General features: G+C 43.6%; 1 protein-coding gene across 1 annotated transcript; it reads right to left on the bottom strand.

Annotated features, from left to right (window-relative positions):
* Window positions 1–297: 297 nt before the first annotated feature.
* Window positions 298–4,182, bottom strand: LOC106565388 (chymotrypsin-like elastase family member 2A). Its single transcript, XM_014132447.2, has 8 exons — window positions 4,089–4,182; window positions 2,459–2,547; window positions 2,036–2,133; window positions 1,733–1,867; window positions 1,315–1,451; window positions 1,004–1,149; window positions 642–794; window positions 298–359 (listed from the first exon to the last, which is right to left on the bottom strand). The coding sequence occupies exons 1-8, from the start codon at window positions 4,126–4,128 to the stop codon at window positions 342–344; spliced, it is 816 nt and encodes a 271-aa protein (XP_013987922.2). The 5' UTR covers window positions 4,129–4,182; the 3' UTR covers window positions 298–341.
* Window positions 4,183–17,455: the final 13,273 nt, after the last annotated feature.

Below are 17,455 nucleotides of genomic sequence, written 5' to 3'. Positions count from 1 at the left end.
TTCAAATGAAGAAATTCATATTATACACAATGACTGGCATGATGAGGAGGAAATCTGAATCATAAATTTCTGCAATTTAATGAAACCTCAAATGGTTTGTACCATCTGGGGTGTTTATTCACTAGTGTCTGAGGCCCCCTACTGGTCAAGACAATATCTATATTTTGGGCCCTAACTTTCAAGCTAGAACAAGGAATATGCCCCGCTCTCAGCTTTGTAAGAAATAATGATCACATATTTTAAGCTGACGTTAATCAAAACATTGAGGACAATATTTCAATGAAATAACATATTTTCTCATGTATTTATAGATCTTTATTTGAAGAGTACACAGACACGTCTTAGTTGTCCATCATGGTCTGAAAGAAACCCAAAATACAGGCTCAGATGAGTTTCACAAGGCAAACAAAACACATTTGAAACAGAACTAAGGAAGAACACCAAAACACTCAAACAGTGAAATGGTTCAGGAAGTAAATTCAGTTCCAATTTTCTTCAATTATTTTCTATGAGGAAAATGTAGACATGGAATTGGAATTTGAGTTTCTAAATTGACTGAATTGCAATGGAATTGACCTCAACCCTGTGTGGTGATGTATAGCGATGTGTTTAGTGATCTGGTCATCAGCAACTCTGGTTACCTCATCAATCCACTCATTGAAGTCGGAGACGCGGGTGAAGACGGTGGGTTTCTTGATGTAGTTGCAGCCCTGGCCGGAGACGAAGCTAGCGATGCCATGCACCTCCCATACTCCCGCAGAGTTCTTACAGTTCAGTGGGCCACCAGAGTCACCCTGAAACAGAACACAAAACACTTCATATCTTTGAAATGTTTACCACACAGGTTGATGAAAATATAATGCTCATCAGCTTTGCTTGAATTTCTTGTATCTTCATTTTTTTGCTTGTATCTCCTGTATATCTAATTGTCTGCTCCCCAAATGACACCCTACGCCCTTTATATTGCACTACTTTATACCAGAAATGTATGGGTCTGACTCACGTTGCAGCCTCCCACCACTCCGTCCCCTCCGGCGCAGACCATGGACCTGCGAATGGACACGCCCCACCAGTCGCTCTGGGTACACGTATTGTGGTCCACCACGGGCATCAGGGCCTGCTGGAGGGTGTCGGGGGTGGGGCCTCCGGCTGGAACACACACAGCAGGGGGATAATGAGCATGATTGTAATGAAAGAGAACAGACATACAGTATGCCGTCTTGGCCTTACATACAGGCAATTACATACAGGCAGAGACACAGAAGCATGCACGGACACGCACACACACACACACACACACCACTCATCACTCACTGGTGAGTCTTCCCCAGCCGGTGATGTAGCAGGGGTAATTATTGGACAGGATGGTTCCGGGGGCGGGGACACAAGCCAGCTGGACCTGGTCACTCAGAGTCACATGCTCTGCCAGCTTGATCATGGCGATGTCATTGCTGGTCGTTAGGGAAATTAGAGTATGAATCGTGAGGTCGTTAGGGAAATCAGAATAGATCAGAAACTGTTACTGATTACTAGTTTACTGTTATTATGGCCATTGAAACCATATATAAGTTCAGTATTTAGAACAATTTCCCACCAATGTGTATAAACTATTTAATACTTAATTAATACTTAATAGGTTAAACTCCTTATTCCTTATAAATCTGAATATTCTGCGTCAATAGTGTAAATGTAAAGTTTTACTTGTGTTTTTACAAGCCATTGCCCAACTTACCCTACTGAGAGGAGGACAGGGTTATAGTGTTTGTGCACGATGATTCCTTTCTTAGCTGGGAAGTAGGCCTGAGCACTGGGCTCAGCCTCTGCCAGGTTGTGCTTGCCCACAACCACACGATAATTCAGCTTCAGACTGTATGGAGGAATAGGGGAAGAACTGGCCCATGAAGCATCATTTTGCAGACCTATAGGCCTACCCGTTCTTCACATTGGTCAAACACAATTGCTTCTTTTTTTCACTGTTATGTGCTGGTCAACAACTTTAAAAATACCAGCAGTGTGTCTCTATGTGCTGGCTTACTCAATGCAGTGGGCAGCAGTCATAACCCAGTTGGTAGCGATGAGGGATCCACCACAGGTGTGTCTGTATTCACCATTCCTCTCATACTGCAGAGAGATCTACAAAGACTGACAATGATCAGTAGACTCTTACAGCACTCAGCAATTAACCTAAACTTAACATTTTAGAGTCCGCTCCATCAACACTTCACAGTCGATATCATAGACACTTCACTTTTACTCAAAACTATTAATGATTTACAGTAGATACAAAGAACACTTTAGTTTGTTCCATCTAAACATTCCTGTAAGGTCCATTACCATTAAAAGTTGCAGTCAGTCAGCACCTCCATCACTTTACCTACTTTCAGCCCTATTTACATTTTGAAACATTTAGTTAACATTTGAAGCATCTTGAACGAAACCCATGTCTCGACATCCTCACCTGCCAAGGCCAGCTGTTGGGGCGGGCATCCACGCCATTGACCACGCGGGTAGTATCAGGCTTAATGGCTGGCGTTCCACAGCCATATGCTGCAGATGAGGAAGAGGGACATCCAGGACTTATTACACAAGGGGTGGCAGGTAGCCTGAAAGGTTGCTAGATCGAATCCCTGAGCTGACAAGGTAAAAATGTGTCGTTCAGCCCCTGAACAAGGCAGTTAACACACTGTTCCTAGGCCGTCATTGTAAATAAGAATTTGTTCTTAACTTATTTGCCTAGTTAAATAAAGGTAAAAGAGACACATAAATAAATATAACAGGTTTGGAGTGTTGCACATAGATCTATTTACAGGTTGGGGTCATTCCATTTAAATTCCAGTCAATTCAGAAAGTGAACCAAATTCCAATTCCAAATGTTCCTCATTGAAGAGAATTGAAATTTCAGTGTACTTCCTGAATTGACTGAAATTAAATGGAATTGACCCCAAACCTGTTATCGGCTATGTATAAGGCTGTCAAGATTTCCTATTCTAGGCCAGTGTCCCTGAGATGCATAGCCGTGGGAAGTAGGGAAAATCTGAATAAAAATAATATATTAATACACAAAAGTAGTGCACTACTAGTATTAGTGGATTGATTTGGCAAAAAAGGTAGTTGTATAATTAAGAGCAGTATCTTGCAGGATTCAATAGTTGTACTTGTAAGAGTTGTTGCCCTGTCTCTTTCTCTGCAATTGTTATTCTAATAGAATCCTGAAAGAACGAAACCCTGTCCTCAAACATTTACATCAAAAGATGCAACGTTATGGGCAAAGACACAAAACATCCACATCAAATTAAATATTTTTCTTGATCAAATAACATGGAAAACAACAGTATTTTGTTCAATATTAATTGACCATCCTTACAAATCACTTAATGTAAATGTACATTACTGTATTGTACATAGGCTGGTCATCTAGGTCATCTAGGTTTGCACCTGAAGACTTTCCATCACCATGAAAAAAAAAACATTGCACAATACAGTAATTGAGTACATTTAGACAAGCGGTTTGTGATGATGTGGCTCAGTTGGTAGAGCATGGTGCTTGCAAAGCTAGGGTTGTGGGTTTCGATTCCCACAAGGGGCCAGTAAAAAATAAGAGCGTCTACTAAAATGCAAAAGGAATGAATAGACCATTTCAGTTTTCACTTAAAAAGAAGTTGAATTTGCAAAGTATTTCAAGAAACTGGAAAACATATATCAAGCAAGTATTTTTATATTCTACAAGTATTATCAGATGAACTGTTTTGTACAGATAATTATCAGACTCAAGTTACAAATGCTGGTAAACACTCGAATACATTTAGTTTACATTTTTTCACATAAGTAGACCTGTAGTAGCGGACCGATATAGTTGTCTTCAGCACAGGCACATTTTTTTCTTCTGCATCATTGGCAAAAATAATTGCGGCACCACCACACCCAAACTACTTCCTGCAGCTATGCTGAGATGGTTAGCTAGCTGGATGAAAAACCATAGCTTGTCAGTCGATATAAAACGTTTGAAAACACTGTTCCTTGAGACATAATGATAATTTAAACACAATAATCTACTTGCCATGTCTGTTAAAAATGCAAAAAGGTCTTACCGCTGGCAACAAGGGCCAAGACCAAAACGATAGAAGTCATGTTGCTGCTGTCATGAGTGCTGGTGGAACTCCTTTATACTGCTTTTTGTTTCTTATCCATGACTGATAAGTGAGCTTCATCCAACTGGTTTAGTTAGAAATAACTTCCCATTCTGTCTAACTGATAAGCCTGATAAGCCAACTGATAAGTACAGAAGGTGTGAGAAACGTGTGTCTGTCATTATTGCTCTTAGGCCAGAGATATTGATTCGGGCCTTCTTCCAACTGTCTGGCTTAGAAAGTCATGTAAGCTTACTCTGAACTGCTATCCGGTCAGGCCAAAGACAATCCAAATCCAAATGTGCATTCTTGCAGCCTTAGAATAATCATGCTCTGGACTTGGAAACTTGGTATACGGATTTAATAGGATTTGATTGTATTCAGTACACATGTAAAAGAGATGCAGCAGCAAAGATTTGTTTTTACAATTATTGTAATTGCTAAATGTAAAACTACTGGTAATTTATGACGTCCTTAAGTGAAATGTGGAACAGGACATCCAGACAGCACTACTCTAAAACCAACATACAGTAGCCTTCATTTTGAAGGGTCGGCAACACCTGTTTACTTCCCAGAGTCTTCATATCCACACTGCAAATGTTTAACCACGAGGGCACAACCAATGACACGCAATTCAATCTTTATTTTTTACTTGAATATGAGAAACTACAGATTACTGAAATTACATGTATGAGGAACAATTCACAGTGATAGAAAGAGAAATTGGCGTGCTCAGCTAAAATATTTGTAGTAAAATAAATGTGGGTGCCAGGTTCAAAAGGCATGTACTGGAAGGAGGGAAAACTTTTAGTGGCTTATTTTTTTGCAACAGAGGTCAAGACAAAGACACTTTCGGCGGCAACTTTCGTCAAGTTTTGGTGGTTCAGTCCAAATGAAGACAACACAACTCCCTGTCATTCTAAGTTGCCTCTGGCACAGGAAGCATATATGTGCATGGAGCAGCAGCAGATCCCATGTCTCAGGTTTCTGTTTACTGCCAGTTCCACATCACAAACCCAGGAGTTCCAAAGAAACATCAATCACACCGGTTTGTCTAAAAACTGTTTTCATTTCGAGTGCCTGAGGTGTGTCTATTTGTGATGTGGTGTCTGAACCAGGAAGTTAGTTAAAGTTCCTTTCAAGCACTGAGCTCATGGATATAGTTTCTCTATCCCGAGGGTTTAGACAGTGGACGACACTCGGATGTGGGGTGGGAACTGTTTACCAGTGTGCCATAATTTTTATAAGACATTTATCCCTTCCTATGTACAGATGTCATATTTTAATTTGCACAGCAGGATATGCAAACTTGCAGTGTATTCAAGCTTTAAAAGGCTTCTAAATTTGATAATTTCCACTTTAAAATACATTTGCCCTAATGAAAAATGTATCAACTTCTACAAAATTGTCAATTTATTATAAACCACATAATAATTCCCTGTTGCTGCAGGATTATTTTCCTCCTCTGAGAAACTGGTCAAATTAAGATAGGAAATGTCACAGTTTAGTGTGAACCTCTTTACTCCACCCAACACAGGATGTATGTAATGATGGGGCGGTGAATCGGAAGCAGGTGAAACGTTTTGATAAAACAACAAAACCAAGAACACGACACTAATATAAGGCAGTACGACGATAAACAAGAACAATACCAACTGGTGAGTGAACATGGGAGACTGACATATAAATGGGAGGAAATTATGAAGGTAATGGAGTCCAGGTGTGAATCATAATGATTCACAGGTGCGCGTAATGATGAGTGCCAGGTGTGCGTAATGATGATTCCCAGGACCGGTGGTTAGTACTCTGGCAATGTTATACGCCGGAGGGGAGTTGCAGGAGTAGACGTGACAATTTAATATTCTCCAGCACACAACCCCAACACAGAAGACCAGGACAGGTAAGTATGCTCAAGGTAAGTCATTTTAAATTCATGGGTTAACATGGATCGGACACAACAGAGCCTCCGTCTTACTCTCTCGGGTAAATAGCGGGCATGCAAAAGTGACACACTGCAATCTGAATTATTCTGATATGGCACTGCAACAAGATAGTTATTCTAAGGGAAGGCACTGCAAACAATATGGTGAAAGGCACTACAATCTCGCTCTGGTGCTGCATACAATATGGGACCGACCCTTGGCCCTGCTCGACTCTGCCAACCCCTTTAAAGGACTCTACTGCTATGGGACAAAATAAGGAGGGGGAAAGACAGACAAGACAACATACAGAAAGAGTGGGGATAGATTCTCGATTTCTAGGGCCCAACAAGAACCATATCCCCACAAAATAAAATAAACGTCTCTGTATGGCGATATCCAGATCCGCATAGCTCTCTGTCCTGGAGCGCGCCTGGTCTGAGACTCTGCTTGGCGACGTCACCGATGGACCCGCCTCCGGTGCTAAACAAGAGGAAGACAGACAGCAAGGAAACATGTCAACAATAGTGGGTTTCAGTGGCAGGGCAAAACGGCCCAGAGAGCGCAAGAGTAGTGTAAATGGAACACGGGAAGAATCATGTCCCTTACTTGTGTCGTACCAGTGCCTCTCTCGGTCCTCTGCTCTCGGCTCGCCACTCAACTCCACAGCCCCAGTTCGTCATCAGGGCAACCACCCATGAGTTGCATCTGGGAGCGGTCTGAAGGTCGATAGGGGCAAGGCTACACATGGTTCAGATGAATTGCCCGTATTGGTCTCCTCCCTCTGGTCAGATACGAAAGACTGCCAGTCCAGGCCGAAGGTGTCCTAGAATGACAAAAAGCTGCGGTTGTCATCGGGGGGGCTAGTTTATCCTGATCATGTCATCAGAAGTTTTGCAGGAGCACCCGGTCACCAGCCATCAATGGAAGGTCCTTTCCCCGCTTGTCGTACCGCTGTTTGTCTCGCTCCTGCTAATGTCGGGTCCATGCCTCGACCTGACTGTAGACCAGTCGTAGCTGGTCATGATGGTGCCTCAGCCATCCATCAAGGTCCATCTGCAGCGTCATGGCCTCCACACCTGAAGTCACATCAACAGGAAGACCGGCATGCCTGCCACTAATTACAAAGAATGGGGTAAGACCGGTGCTGCCATGTTCAGTGTTTTTGTATGCCTGGAGAAGCATAGGTAACTGCTCTGGCCAACCCATCTGCTCATCTTGCCCCAGGGACCCAAGGCCTTCGTTGGGCCTTTCACCTCGGTTGACCCTCTCTGCTTATGATAGACGGCATTGATCCTCCTGTTGAATCAGACACACCTGCCTGTCCGTGCTGGATAATCTGGAGAGAAAATCAGCAGTCTGGTAGAGCGACTGGGGTGGTACTTCACCAGAAAACTGGAAGCTGAACAGCTGGGCCACCCAGTGCTGCGCAACTGACCACAGTTTTGCAGTGTTGAGGTGGACCAGCGGGTTGTTGTCTGTGTAAACTGTGAACTTCGCCCCTCACAGGTAGTCTCTGAACGTTTTAGTCACTGCCCATACAAGGGCAAGTAGCTCAAGTTTGAATGAACTATAGTTCTGATCATTCCTCTCCAGAGGAGACAGGCTCTGTCTGGCATAGGCAATTACTCTCTCCTTGTCACCTTGGACAGCACTGCCCCAAGACCCCCCAAGCTGGCATCAGCTTTCTGTGATTACCCCAGACTAGCATCGCTGCCAGTAGGAGTCTGAGCTCTGCGTACAGGCTTGGTGATATTGGCTGGTGTCGCTCTAGGCTAAGGTGGGCGGACAGTACCTGTGGGAATGTGATGAGGACAGCATCAGACTTACCAACATCCTCCTCATGGGCAGAGAACACACTTGACCAATGGGCTAGGAGAGCATGGAGCCTTTGTTGCTGTGTTGGCTCCCTTTACCAGTTGGACATTTGCAGGGGGTTGGCCATCAGGCTGTAACTGAACTGCCTGCACATCCACCTCAACTTCACCTGGTGTCTGGGTGCGTAGCACCAGGTCTCACTCTCCACAGATCTGAGAAGGCTCCAAGAGGGTCATAAGGAGGTAAGGGTTTCAATTCAGCAGTCGCAAGAGTAGCCTTTCTCCTTGAACTCTTGCCACGTAACTTGCCACGTAACTCCATCATCAGGATCCTCCACCAGGGTTTAACAGTCTTTGGAGGAGGTCCCTCCAACAACTCCAGCCCACAGCAACTTTTCACTGCTAGCTGGGATCCCATTGGGGTCCCTCTTGGACAGGCATGCAGTACCTGGTCCCCCCTTGTGCTCATCGGTCTGCATGACTCGTCTGCAGACAGCGAAAGCATTCTGCCACTCCTTTCTGGCAGCTACCCACAGTGGCGTTGAACCCAGTGAGACTCCTTGGAACAGCTCCTTCCAGCATTAGCCTATGACGGTCATCCCAATGACTACTTGGTCAGCCCCCAGACAGTCATCCTTGACAATCACAACCCCCTTGTCTGGAACTTGCACTCCTCCAACTACAAAATCCACAACCGCACAGCCAACAAAGGGAATGTGTAGGCAATTGGCTGCCTTCAACGTGAGCCAGCGGTGGTCTGAAGAATCTTGCATAGGGAGATGAACAAACCACTTCTGAAAACTAAACACTGTTACATTAGACACCGTATCCAACATACAGTTGAAATCGGAAGTTTACATACACTTAGGTTGGAGTCATTAAAACTATTTTTTCAACCAAATGTCTTGTTAACAAACTATAGTTTTGGTAAGTCGGTTAGGACATCTACTTTGTGCATGACACAAGTAATTTTTCCAACAATTGTTTACAGACAGATTATTTCACTTACAATCCACTGTATCACAATTCCAGTGGGTCAGAAGTTTACATAAACTAAGTTGACTGTGCCTTTAAACAGCTTTGAAAATTCCAGAAAATTATGTCATGGCTTTAGAAGCTTCTGATAGACTAATTGACATCATTTGAGTCAATTGGAGGTGTACCTGTGGATGTATTTCAAGGCCTACCTTCAAACTCAGTGCCTCTTTGCTTGACATCATGGGAAAATCAATAGAAATCAGCCAAGACCTCAGAAAATAAATTGTAGACCTCCGCAAGTCTGGTTCATCCTTGGAAGCTATTTCCAAATGCCTAAACGTACCATGTTCATCTGTACAAACAATAGTATGCAAGTATAAACTCCATGGGACCACGCAGCCGTCATACCGCTCAGGAAAGAGAGGCATTCTGTCTCCTAGAGATGAACGTACTTTGGTGCGAAAAGTGCAAATCAATCCCAGAACAACAGCAAAGGACCTTGTGAAGATGCTGGAGGAAACAAGTACAAAAGTTTCTATATCCACAGTAAAACGTGTCCTATATCAACATAACCTGAAAGGCTGCTCAGCAAGGAAGATGCCACTGCTCCAAAACTGCCATAAAAAAGCCAGACTATGGTTTGCAACTGCACATGGGGACAAAGATCGTAATTTTTGTAAAAATGTCCCCTGGTCTGATGAAACAAAAATAGAATTGTTTGGCCATAATGACCATCGTTATGTTTGGAGAAAAAGGGGGAGGCTTGCAAGCCGAAGAACACCATCCCAACCGTGAAGCACGGGGGTGGCAGCATCATGTTGTGGGGGTGCTTTGCTGTAGGAGGGACTGGTGTACTTCACAAAATAGATGGCATCATGAGGACGTAAAATTATGTGGATATATTGAAGCAACATCTCAAGACATCAGTCAGGACGTTAAAGCTTGGTCGCAAATGGGTCTTCCAAATGGACAATGACCCCAAGCATACTTCCAAAGTTGTGGCAAAATGGCTTAAGGACAACAAAGTCAAGGTATTGGAGTGGCGATCACAAAGCCCTGACCTCAGTCCTATAGAAAATATGTGGGCAGAACTGAAAAGGCGTGTGCGAGCAAGGAGGCCTTCAAACCTGACTCAGTTACACCAGCTCTGTCAGGAGGAATGGGCCAAAATTCACCCAACTTATTGTGGGAAGCTTGTGGAAGGCTACCCAAAACGTTTGACCCAAGTTAAACAATTTAAAGGCAATGCTACCAAATACTAATTGAGTGTATGTAAACTTCTGACCCACTGGGAATGTGTTGAAATAAATAAAAGCTGAAATAAATCATTCTCTCTACTATTATTCTGACATTTCACATTCTTAAAATAAAGTGGTGATCCTAACTCACTACAGTGGGGGGAAAAAGTATTTGATCCCCTGCTGATTTGGTACGTTTGCCCACTTACAAAGAAAGGATCAGTCTATAAATTTAATGGTAGGTTTATTTGAACAGTGAGAGACAGAATAACAACAAAAAAATCCAGAAAAACGCTTGTCAAAAATGTTATAAAAGGATTTGCATTTTAATGAGGGAAATAAGTATTTGACCCCTCTGCAAAACATGACTTAGTACTTGGTGGCAAAACCCTTGTTGGCAATCACAGAGGTCAGACGTTTCTTGTAGTTGGCCAGCAGGTTTGCACACATCTAAGGAGGGATTTTGTCCCACTCCTCTTTGCAGATCTTCTCCAAGTCATTAAGGTTTCGAGGCTGACGTTTGGCAACTCGAACCTTCAGCTCCCTCCACAGATTTTCTATGGGATTAAGGTCTGGAGACTGGCTAGGCCACTCCAGGACCTTAATGTGCTTCTTCTTGAGCAACTCCTTTGTTGCCTTGGCCGTGTGTTTTGGGTCATTGTCATGCTGGAATACCCATCCACGACCCATTTTCAATGCCCTGGCTGAGGGAAGGAGGTTCTCACCCAAGATTTGACAGTACATGGCCCCGTCAAATGATGCAGTGAAGTTGTCCTGTCCCCTTAGCAGAAAAACACCCCCAAAGCATCATGTTTCCACCTCTATGTTTGACGGTGGAGATGGTGTTGTTGGGGTCATAGGCAGCATTCATTCCTCCTCCTCCAAACACGGCGAGTTGAGTTGATGCCAAAGAGCTCCATTTTGGTCTCATCTGACCACAACACTTTCACCAGTTGTCCTCTGAATCATTCAGATGTTCATTGGCAAACTTCAGACGGGCATGTATATGTATTCTTGAGCAGGGGGACCTTGCGGGCGCTGCAGGATTTCAGTCCTTCACAGCGTAGTGTGTTACCAATTGTTTTCTTGGTGACTATGGTCCCAGCTGCCTTGAGATCATTGACAAGATCCTCCCGTGTAGTTCTGGGCTGATTCCTCACCGTTCTCATGATCATCGCAACTCCACGAGGTGAAATCTTGCATGGGGCCCCAGGCCGAGGGATATTGACAGTTCTTTTGTATGTCTTCCATTTGCGAATAATCGCACCAAATGTTGTCACCTACTCACCAAACTGCTTGGCGATGGTCTTGTAGCCCATTCCAGCCTTGTGTAGGTTTACAATCTTGCCCCTGATATCCTTGGAGAGCTCTTTGGTCTTGACCATGGTGGAGAGTTTGGAATCTGATTGATTGATTGCTTCTGTGGACATGTGTCTTTTTTACAGGTAACAAGCTGCAGTTAGGAGCACTCCCTTTAAGAGTGTGCTCCTAATCTCAGCTCGTTACCTGTATAAAAGACACCTGGGAGCCAGAAATCTTTCTGATTGAGAGGGGGTGAAATACTTATTTCCCTCATTAAAATGCAAAAAAATGTATAACATTTTTGACATGTGTTTTTTATGGATATTTTTGTTGTTATTCTGTCTCTCACTGTTCAAATAAACCTACCATTAAAATTATAGACTGAGCCTTTCTTTATCAGTGGGCAAACGTACAAAATCAGCAGGTTATCAAATACTTTTTTCCCCCACTGTAAGACAGGGAATTTTTACTTTGATTAAATGTCAGGAATTGTGAAAAACTGAGTTTAAATGTATTTGGCTAAGATGTCTGTAAACTTCCGACTTCAACTGTACTTTTTTTTTATTACCTCCACTTCTACATGAGGACAGTTTCCCACAACAGCTGACTTCTCAGGGCTTTCCTCCTGCCTGGTGCCTGTAGCCCCGACATCTTGCCCTACAGTGGCCAGGGGATTCCTGTTTTAAAAGTGCCTGTTCATCTCTCTGGGTGGAGCAGAAGCATTGGATGTGGCCAGGCTGTCCACACCCCAAACAAATGGGTCTGCCCTGTCACTCCCACTGGAATGGGGTTCTCCTTCCATTAGAGAAAGGAACATATTGCCCGCCTACTACACACCCCTTGGCTCCTCCCTCGGCCATGGCGGGGCAGCTGAATGAGACGTCTGCTGTATGACTTCTCACTAGGGTCTCTGCCAGGCTGCTCAGTTGCTACTTCATCTCCTGCCATAGCTCACCACAAGTTCTCCTTCCATTGCTCAAAGTCTGCAGTGGTTCACAACGGCTGGGGTGCCACTTGTATGGGGAACAGTACGGCAAACCTGGCAGTCCTTTCCCTCCATCTCTCTGGCCAGAGATTCAGCCTTCTGACTAACCTTAATGTCATCCCTTGCTGTCGCTAGGCATACTTTTGGAGTGCCTGTTTATGAGGGTCCTCCTTTAGACCTGTACTGAATTGGTCCCTAAGAGTTGATTCATCCTTGGCATATCCGGCGGTTCTGATTGGAGCTATCGGCTGAACAGCTCCCATGTGCACAGGAGGTAGTCTCCCATAGGCTCATCTCCCCTCGGGTTACAGTCAAAGAAGCGGGACTGGAGAGTTGGTGTAGGGTCAGAGGCTGCCAAATCGGTCCTGTAATGCAGCCCACAAAGAAGCAGGTGAGTTCCTCTGGGCTTAGCTAAACATGGTTTGCAAAAGTATTCATCCCCCTTGGTGTTTTTCCTCTTTTGTTGCATTACAACCTGTAATTTAAATTGATTTTTATTTGGATTTCATGTAATGGACATACACAGAACAGTCCAAATTGGTTAAGTGAAATGAAAAAAATAACTTGTTTCAAAAAATTAAAAAAAATGCCCCTTTGCTATGAAGACCCGAAATAAGATCTGGTGCAACCAATTACCTTCAGAAGTCACATAATTAGATTTCACTCAGGTGGACTTTATTTAGGTGTCACATGATCTGTCACATGATCTCTGTGTATATATACACCTGTTATGAAAGGCCCCAGAGTCTGCCACACCACTAAGCAAGGGGCACTACCAAGCAAGCGCCACCATGAAGACGAAGGAGCTCTCCAAAAAGGTCAGGGACAAAGTTGTGGAGAAATACAGATCAGGGTTGGGTTATAAAAAAATATCAGAAACTTTGAACATCTCACGGAGCACCATTCAATCCATTATTAAAAAATGGAAAGAATATGGCACCACAACAAACCTGCCAAAAGAGGGCCGCCCACCAAAACTCATGGACCAGGCAAGGAGGGCATTAATCAGAGAGGCAACAAAGAGACCAAAGATAACCCTGAGGGAGCTGCAAAGCTCCACAGCAGAGATTGGAGTATCTGTCCATAGGACCACTTTAAGCCGTACACACCAAAGAGCTGGGCTTTATGGAAGAGTGGCCAGAAAAAAAGCCATTGCTTAAAGAAAAAATAAGCAAACACATTTGGTGTTCGCCAAAAGGCATGTGGGAGACACCCCAAACATATGGAAAAAGGTACTCTGGTCAGATGAGACTAAAATGTAGTTTTTGGCCATCAATGAAGTGCTATGTCTGGCGCAAACCCAACACCTCTCATCACCCCGAGAACACCATCCCCACAGTGAAGCATGGTGGTGGCAGCATCATGCTGTGGGGATGTTTTTCATCGGCAGGGACTGATGGATGGCGCTAAATACAGGGAAATTCTTGAGGGAAACCTGTTTCAGTCTTCCAGAGATTTGAGACTGGGACGGAGGTTCACCTTCCAGCAATGCAATGACCCTAAGCATATTGCTAAAGCGAAACTCGAGTGGTTTAAGGGGAAACATTTAAATGTCTTGGAATGGCCTAATCAAAGCCCAGACCTCAATCCAACTGAGAATCTGGTAGGACTTAACGATTGCTGTACACCAGCGGAACCCATCCAACTTGATGAACCTGGAGCAGTTTTGCCTTGAAGAATGGGCAAAAATCCCAGTGGCTAGATGTGTCAAACTTATAGAGACACCCCAAGAGACTTGCAGCTGTAATTGCTGCAAAAGGTGGCTCTACAAAGTGGTGACTTTGGGGGGATGAATAGTTATGCACGCTCAAGTTTTAACTTTTTTGTCTTATTTCTTGTTTGTTTCACAAGAAAAAATATTTTGCATCTTCAAAGTGGTAGGCATGTTGTGTAAATCAAATGATACAAAACCCCCAAAATCAATTTAATTCCAGGTTGAAAGGCAAGAAAATAGAAAAAATGCCAAGGAGGGTGAATACTTTCGCAAGACACTGCAAACAATATAGCGAAAAGCACTGCAATCTCGCTCTGGTTCTGCACATAAACGGGACCCACCCTTGGCCCTGCTCTACTCTGCCGATCCCCGTTAACACACTACTGCCATAGGACAAAATAAGGAGGGGAAAAGACAGGCAACATACAGAAAGGGTCGGGATAGGTTTTAGATTTCTAGGGTCTGACAAGGATCATATCCCCACAAAATAAAATAAACGTCTCTGTATGGCGATATCCAGATCCGCACAGCACCCTGTCCTGTTACAGGACAGGGTGCTGAGACTTGGTGACGTCACCAATGGAACCGTCTCCAGTGCTAAACGAAAGTAAGACAGACGGAAGGGAAACCACTAGACATTGGTCCAGTGTGATTACAGCAATGGTCCAAGACATGATCCCTTGTATAGGGTCTGATCCCCACGGATAGGCATTCTCCGCTCAACTCCCAGCCTCGAACACCACAAAACACACGACTTTTAATGGAAATGACAGCCAATCCCCAGCTTCTGATTTGCTAACTCGCTGGATGTGTGTCTGATCACACCAGCCCCGCCACCCACTTATCCACTTATCTACCAATCCATCTCGTGACATACATACAGTATGTACAAGCAAACATTTTGTTTGTACCCTTTGTTGGCACCATTATGTAATCCAAAAGCACCTATAACTTGTAGCAAAACACTTCTTGGATAACAATTTGTTTGATAAAATAGACAAGAAATGTCGAACAGAGAGATACCCCTTAGTTTTGTAAAAACATTTACATTTTAGTCATTTAGCAGACACTCTTATCCAGAGTGACTTACAGTAGTGAATGCATACATTTCAAGCATTTTTTCTCCATACTGGTCCCCCCTGGTAATCGAACCCACAACCCTGGCGTTGCAAACACATTGCAAACACCATGCTCTACCAACTGAGCCCCACGGGACCGTGTTTTCTTTTCCATAAAGCAAAACATATTATCGTACTTTACTCCACTAGGCTCTAATTTGAAACCACACTACCATAAAACATATCAGTATGTCTTATTTTCTGGTAGCTTGTGAAAAGATGATCCTACCCCAGCTTTCCTATATCTACCCTCCAGATTAGTCGGTGTGTGAGGTCTTAGCAGTGGCATCTTGAACATCCACAGACGACCGGGGATTTCTGTGACCAACTACCCAAAATCCACATCTTACGACTCTTCTGACAGTCTCTAACGATAGGAGATGGATATGCACTGATGACATGCTATTTTAGGTCAAGCAGGGAATGTGCCTGGGCAGTGTATTCCAGCGCATCTTATTACCAAAGGTTCTGTCAAACTATCCGGCCACAGACCATCATTGACCGTCTCCAGTGTGGCTCTCAGGCTTAAGCCACTGACTGCCTGTGTGCCCCACTTGTCTTAACACGTTCTCAGGACTATCCTCTTTCCCTCATCATCATCACCGTTAGGTTATAATGCTGCGTTGCGTGAGAAGCATGATATTGAGAAGTGTCCAGTGAAACAAACACTCAAGTGGACCGAACAGGTTACAACAGTGAAACTTGGTTGTGTGGAAACAGAAGCCTACATCAGTTTTGACTTGTGTGATTATTTCATGCATTAACTCATTGGCCAATAGAAAATAATTTGCACAGACCATCAACTTTCACTAGCCTGTTATAGACATTGTCATCCTTTACAAGGCAGACACTTGTCATTGCAATGCCATTGGCTGATATCCCGTTGACATACTGTTCCCCTGTTACTAGCAGAGGCCCATAACTGAACTCCATAGAAACCAGGCCTCCCACAGCAAAACAAGCGGAAATTTAGCCTCACATTGAAGTGTTTTACCATTTTATTTTCAGGACAACCAGGGCTACAAGTAGAATACAAAATAATTTGACATAAACAGTTGCATTTAGGAGTTTTATTGACAAATGTCAAGAAACAAATAAGGTCTGCTAAGCAAAAACCGAATAAAAAAATTAATTTATAAGAATGCCGTAAGTACAGAAATTGTTTACTCGGTGGGTAATGAATGTCCAACTAGTCAGTGACAACTGTGTGGAGTTTGGAGTTTGTTACAGCAAATATGTGAGCTTATTACAATATTATAGACATTATTTCCTGGGATTTCCTATGATCTTCTATATAGAAGAACCCCTTACCTTCTAACGACTCTTGTGTAGCTTGTGAGCGCCATAGAGAAAAACCGTCAGAGTCTCAGCTTTTCATAGATGGTTCATAATAGTTTGTCGTTCACCATTCGGACTCTACAGACGTTTTGGTGAGAAGAACTGCCCCTTGACCCCGCCTCGGACCCCTTCTGCGCTTGTCTCACAAACACTGCTCTAACTCAGCCCCCGTTAATCACACATACTAATGGTTGGTATCAGCGGATACAGAAGAATAGACAAATCCAATGGTACAACTAGAAGACTGTAGCTCAAACACACAATGTTTAAAAGGTGTTAGTCCAAAACGCGCCAGTGTGATAGTGGGACTCAACAGGTAGTAGCTGAGTCAGCTCTTGTCCGTGTGAGCTACATTTGGCAGAACACAGCAGGCTAGCGTGTCATGCAGCCCAACACCTGCACACAGGGGGACATCTGTCCCTATATTTAGCCAGTGATGGGTGATACTGTTACATATCAAACTACAGGATCCTTCCAACTCAGCAGATTGCAGGGGACTAGGGGAGAGCCAGGGGGAATGGGAGATGGGTGAATGAGGGCCAGAGTAGGTTGTGGGCAGTAATTAAGACCATCTGTGTTCAACCTGAGCTATCTGAGCTACCAAAACTAAAAAACTCTCAGAACAACTCCTAAACCCTTCATCTTACTATGCCCTGTCAATGGCAAACATGAACATAAACCCAACTCTTAGGTTTTTTTAAAGACATTTGTTACTAATTCATCTTTATTATGTTGCTATTCAAATATATTACATTCTGTCGGTATAAAGTTTTTATTCCTGTATTGTCATTCTGGGGGGTTTTTTACATGAGAAGAAAACACTCCTACACTTACAGTGCATTCGGAAAGTATTCAGACCCCTTGACTTTTTATACATTTTATTACGTTACAGCCATAGTCTAAAATTGATTCAATCGTT

Source organism: Salmo salar, chromosome ssa12 (assembly GCF_905237065.1).
Source record: "Salmo salar chromosome ssa12, Ssal_v3.1, whole genome shotgun sequence".
Taxonomy (NCBI): Eukaryota; Metazoa; Chordata; class Actinopteri; order Salmoniformes; family Salmonidae; genus Salmo; species Salmo salar.
Note: the sequence above shows the minus strand (reverse complement) of the source record. Positions and strands in the feature narration are given on the sequence as shown.

What these genes read in the sequence shown, in the direction of transcription:
- LOC106565388 (XM_014132447.2), bottom strand. Translation starts at nt 4,128, where the DNA reads ATGACTTCTATCGTTTTGGTCTTGGCCCTTGTTGCCAGCG. An exon ending in ACTGCTGCCCACTGCATTGA is followed by an intron (nt 1,868 to 2,035) that starts GTAAGCCAGCAC and finishes TCCTCCATACAG; the next exon opens with TCTGAAGCTGAATTATCGTG. An exon ending in CCTGTCCTCCTCTCAGTAGG is followed by an intron (nt 1,452 to 1,732) that starts GTAAGTTGGGCA and finishes CCTAACGACCAG; the next exon opens with CAATGACATCGCCATGATCA.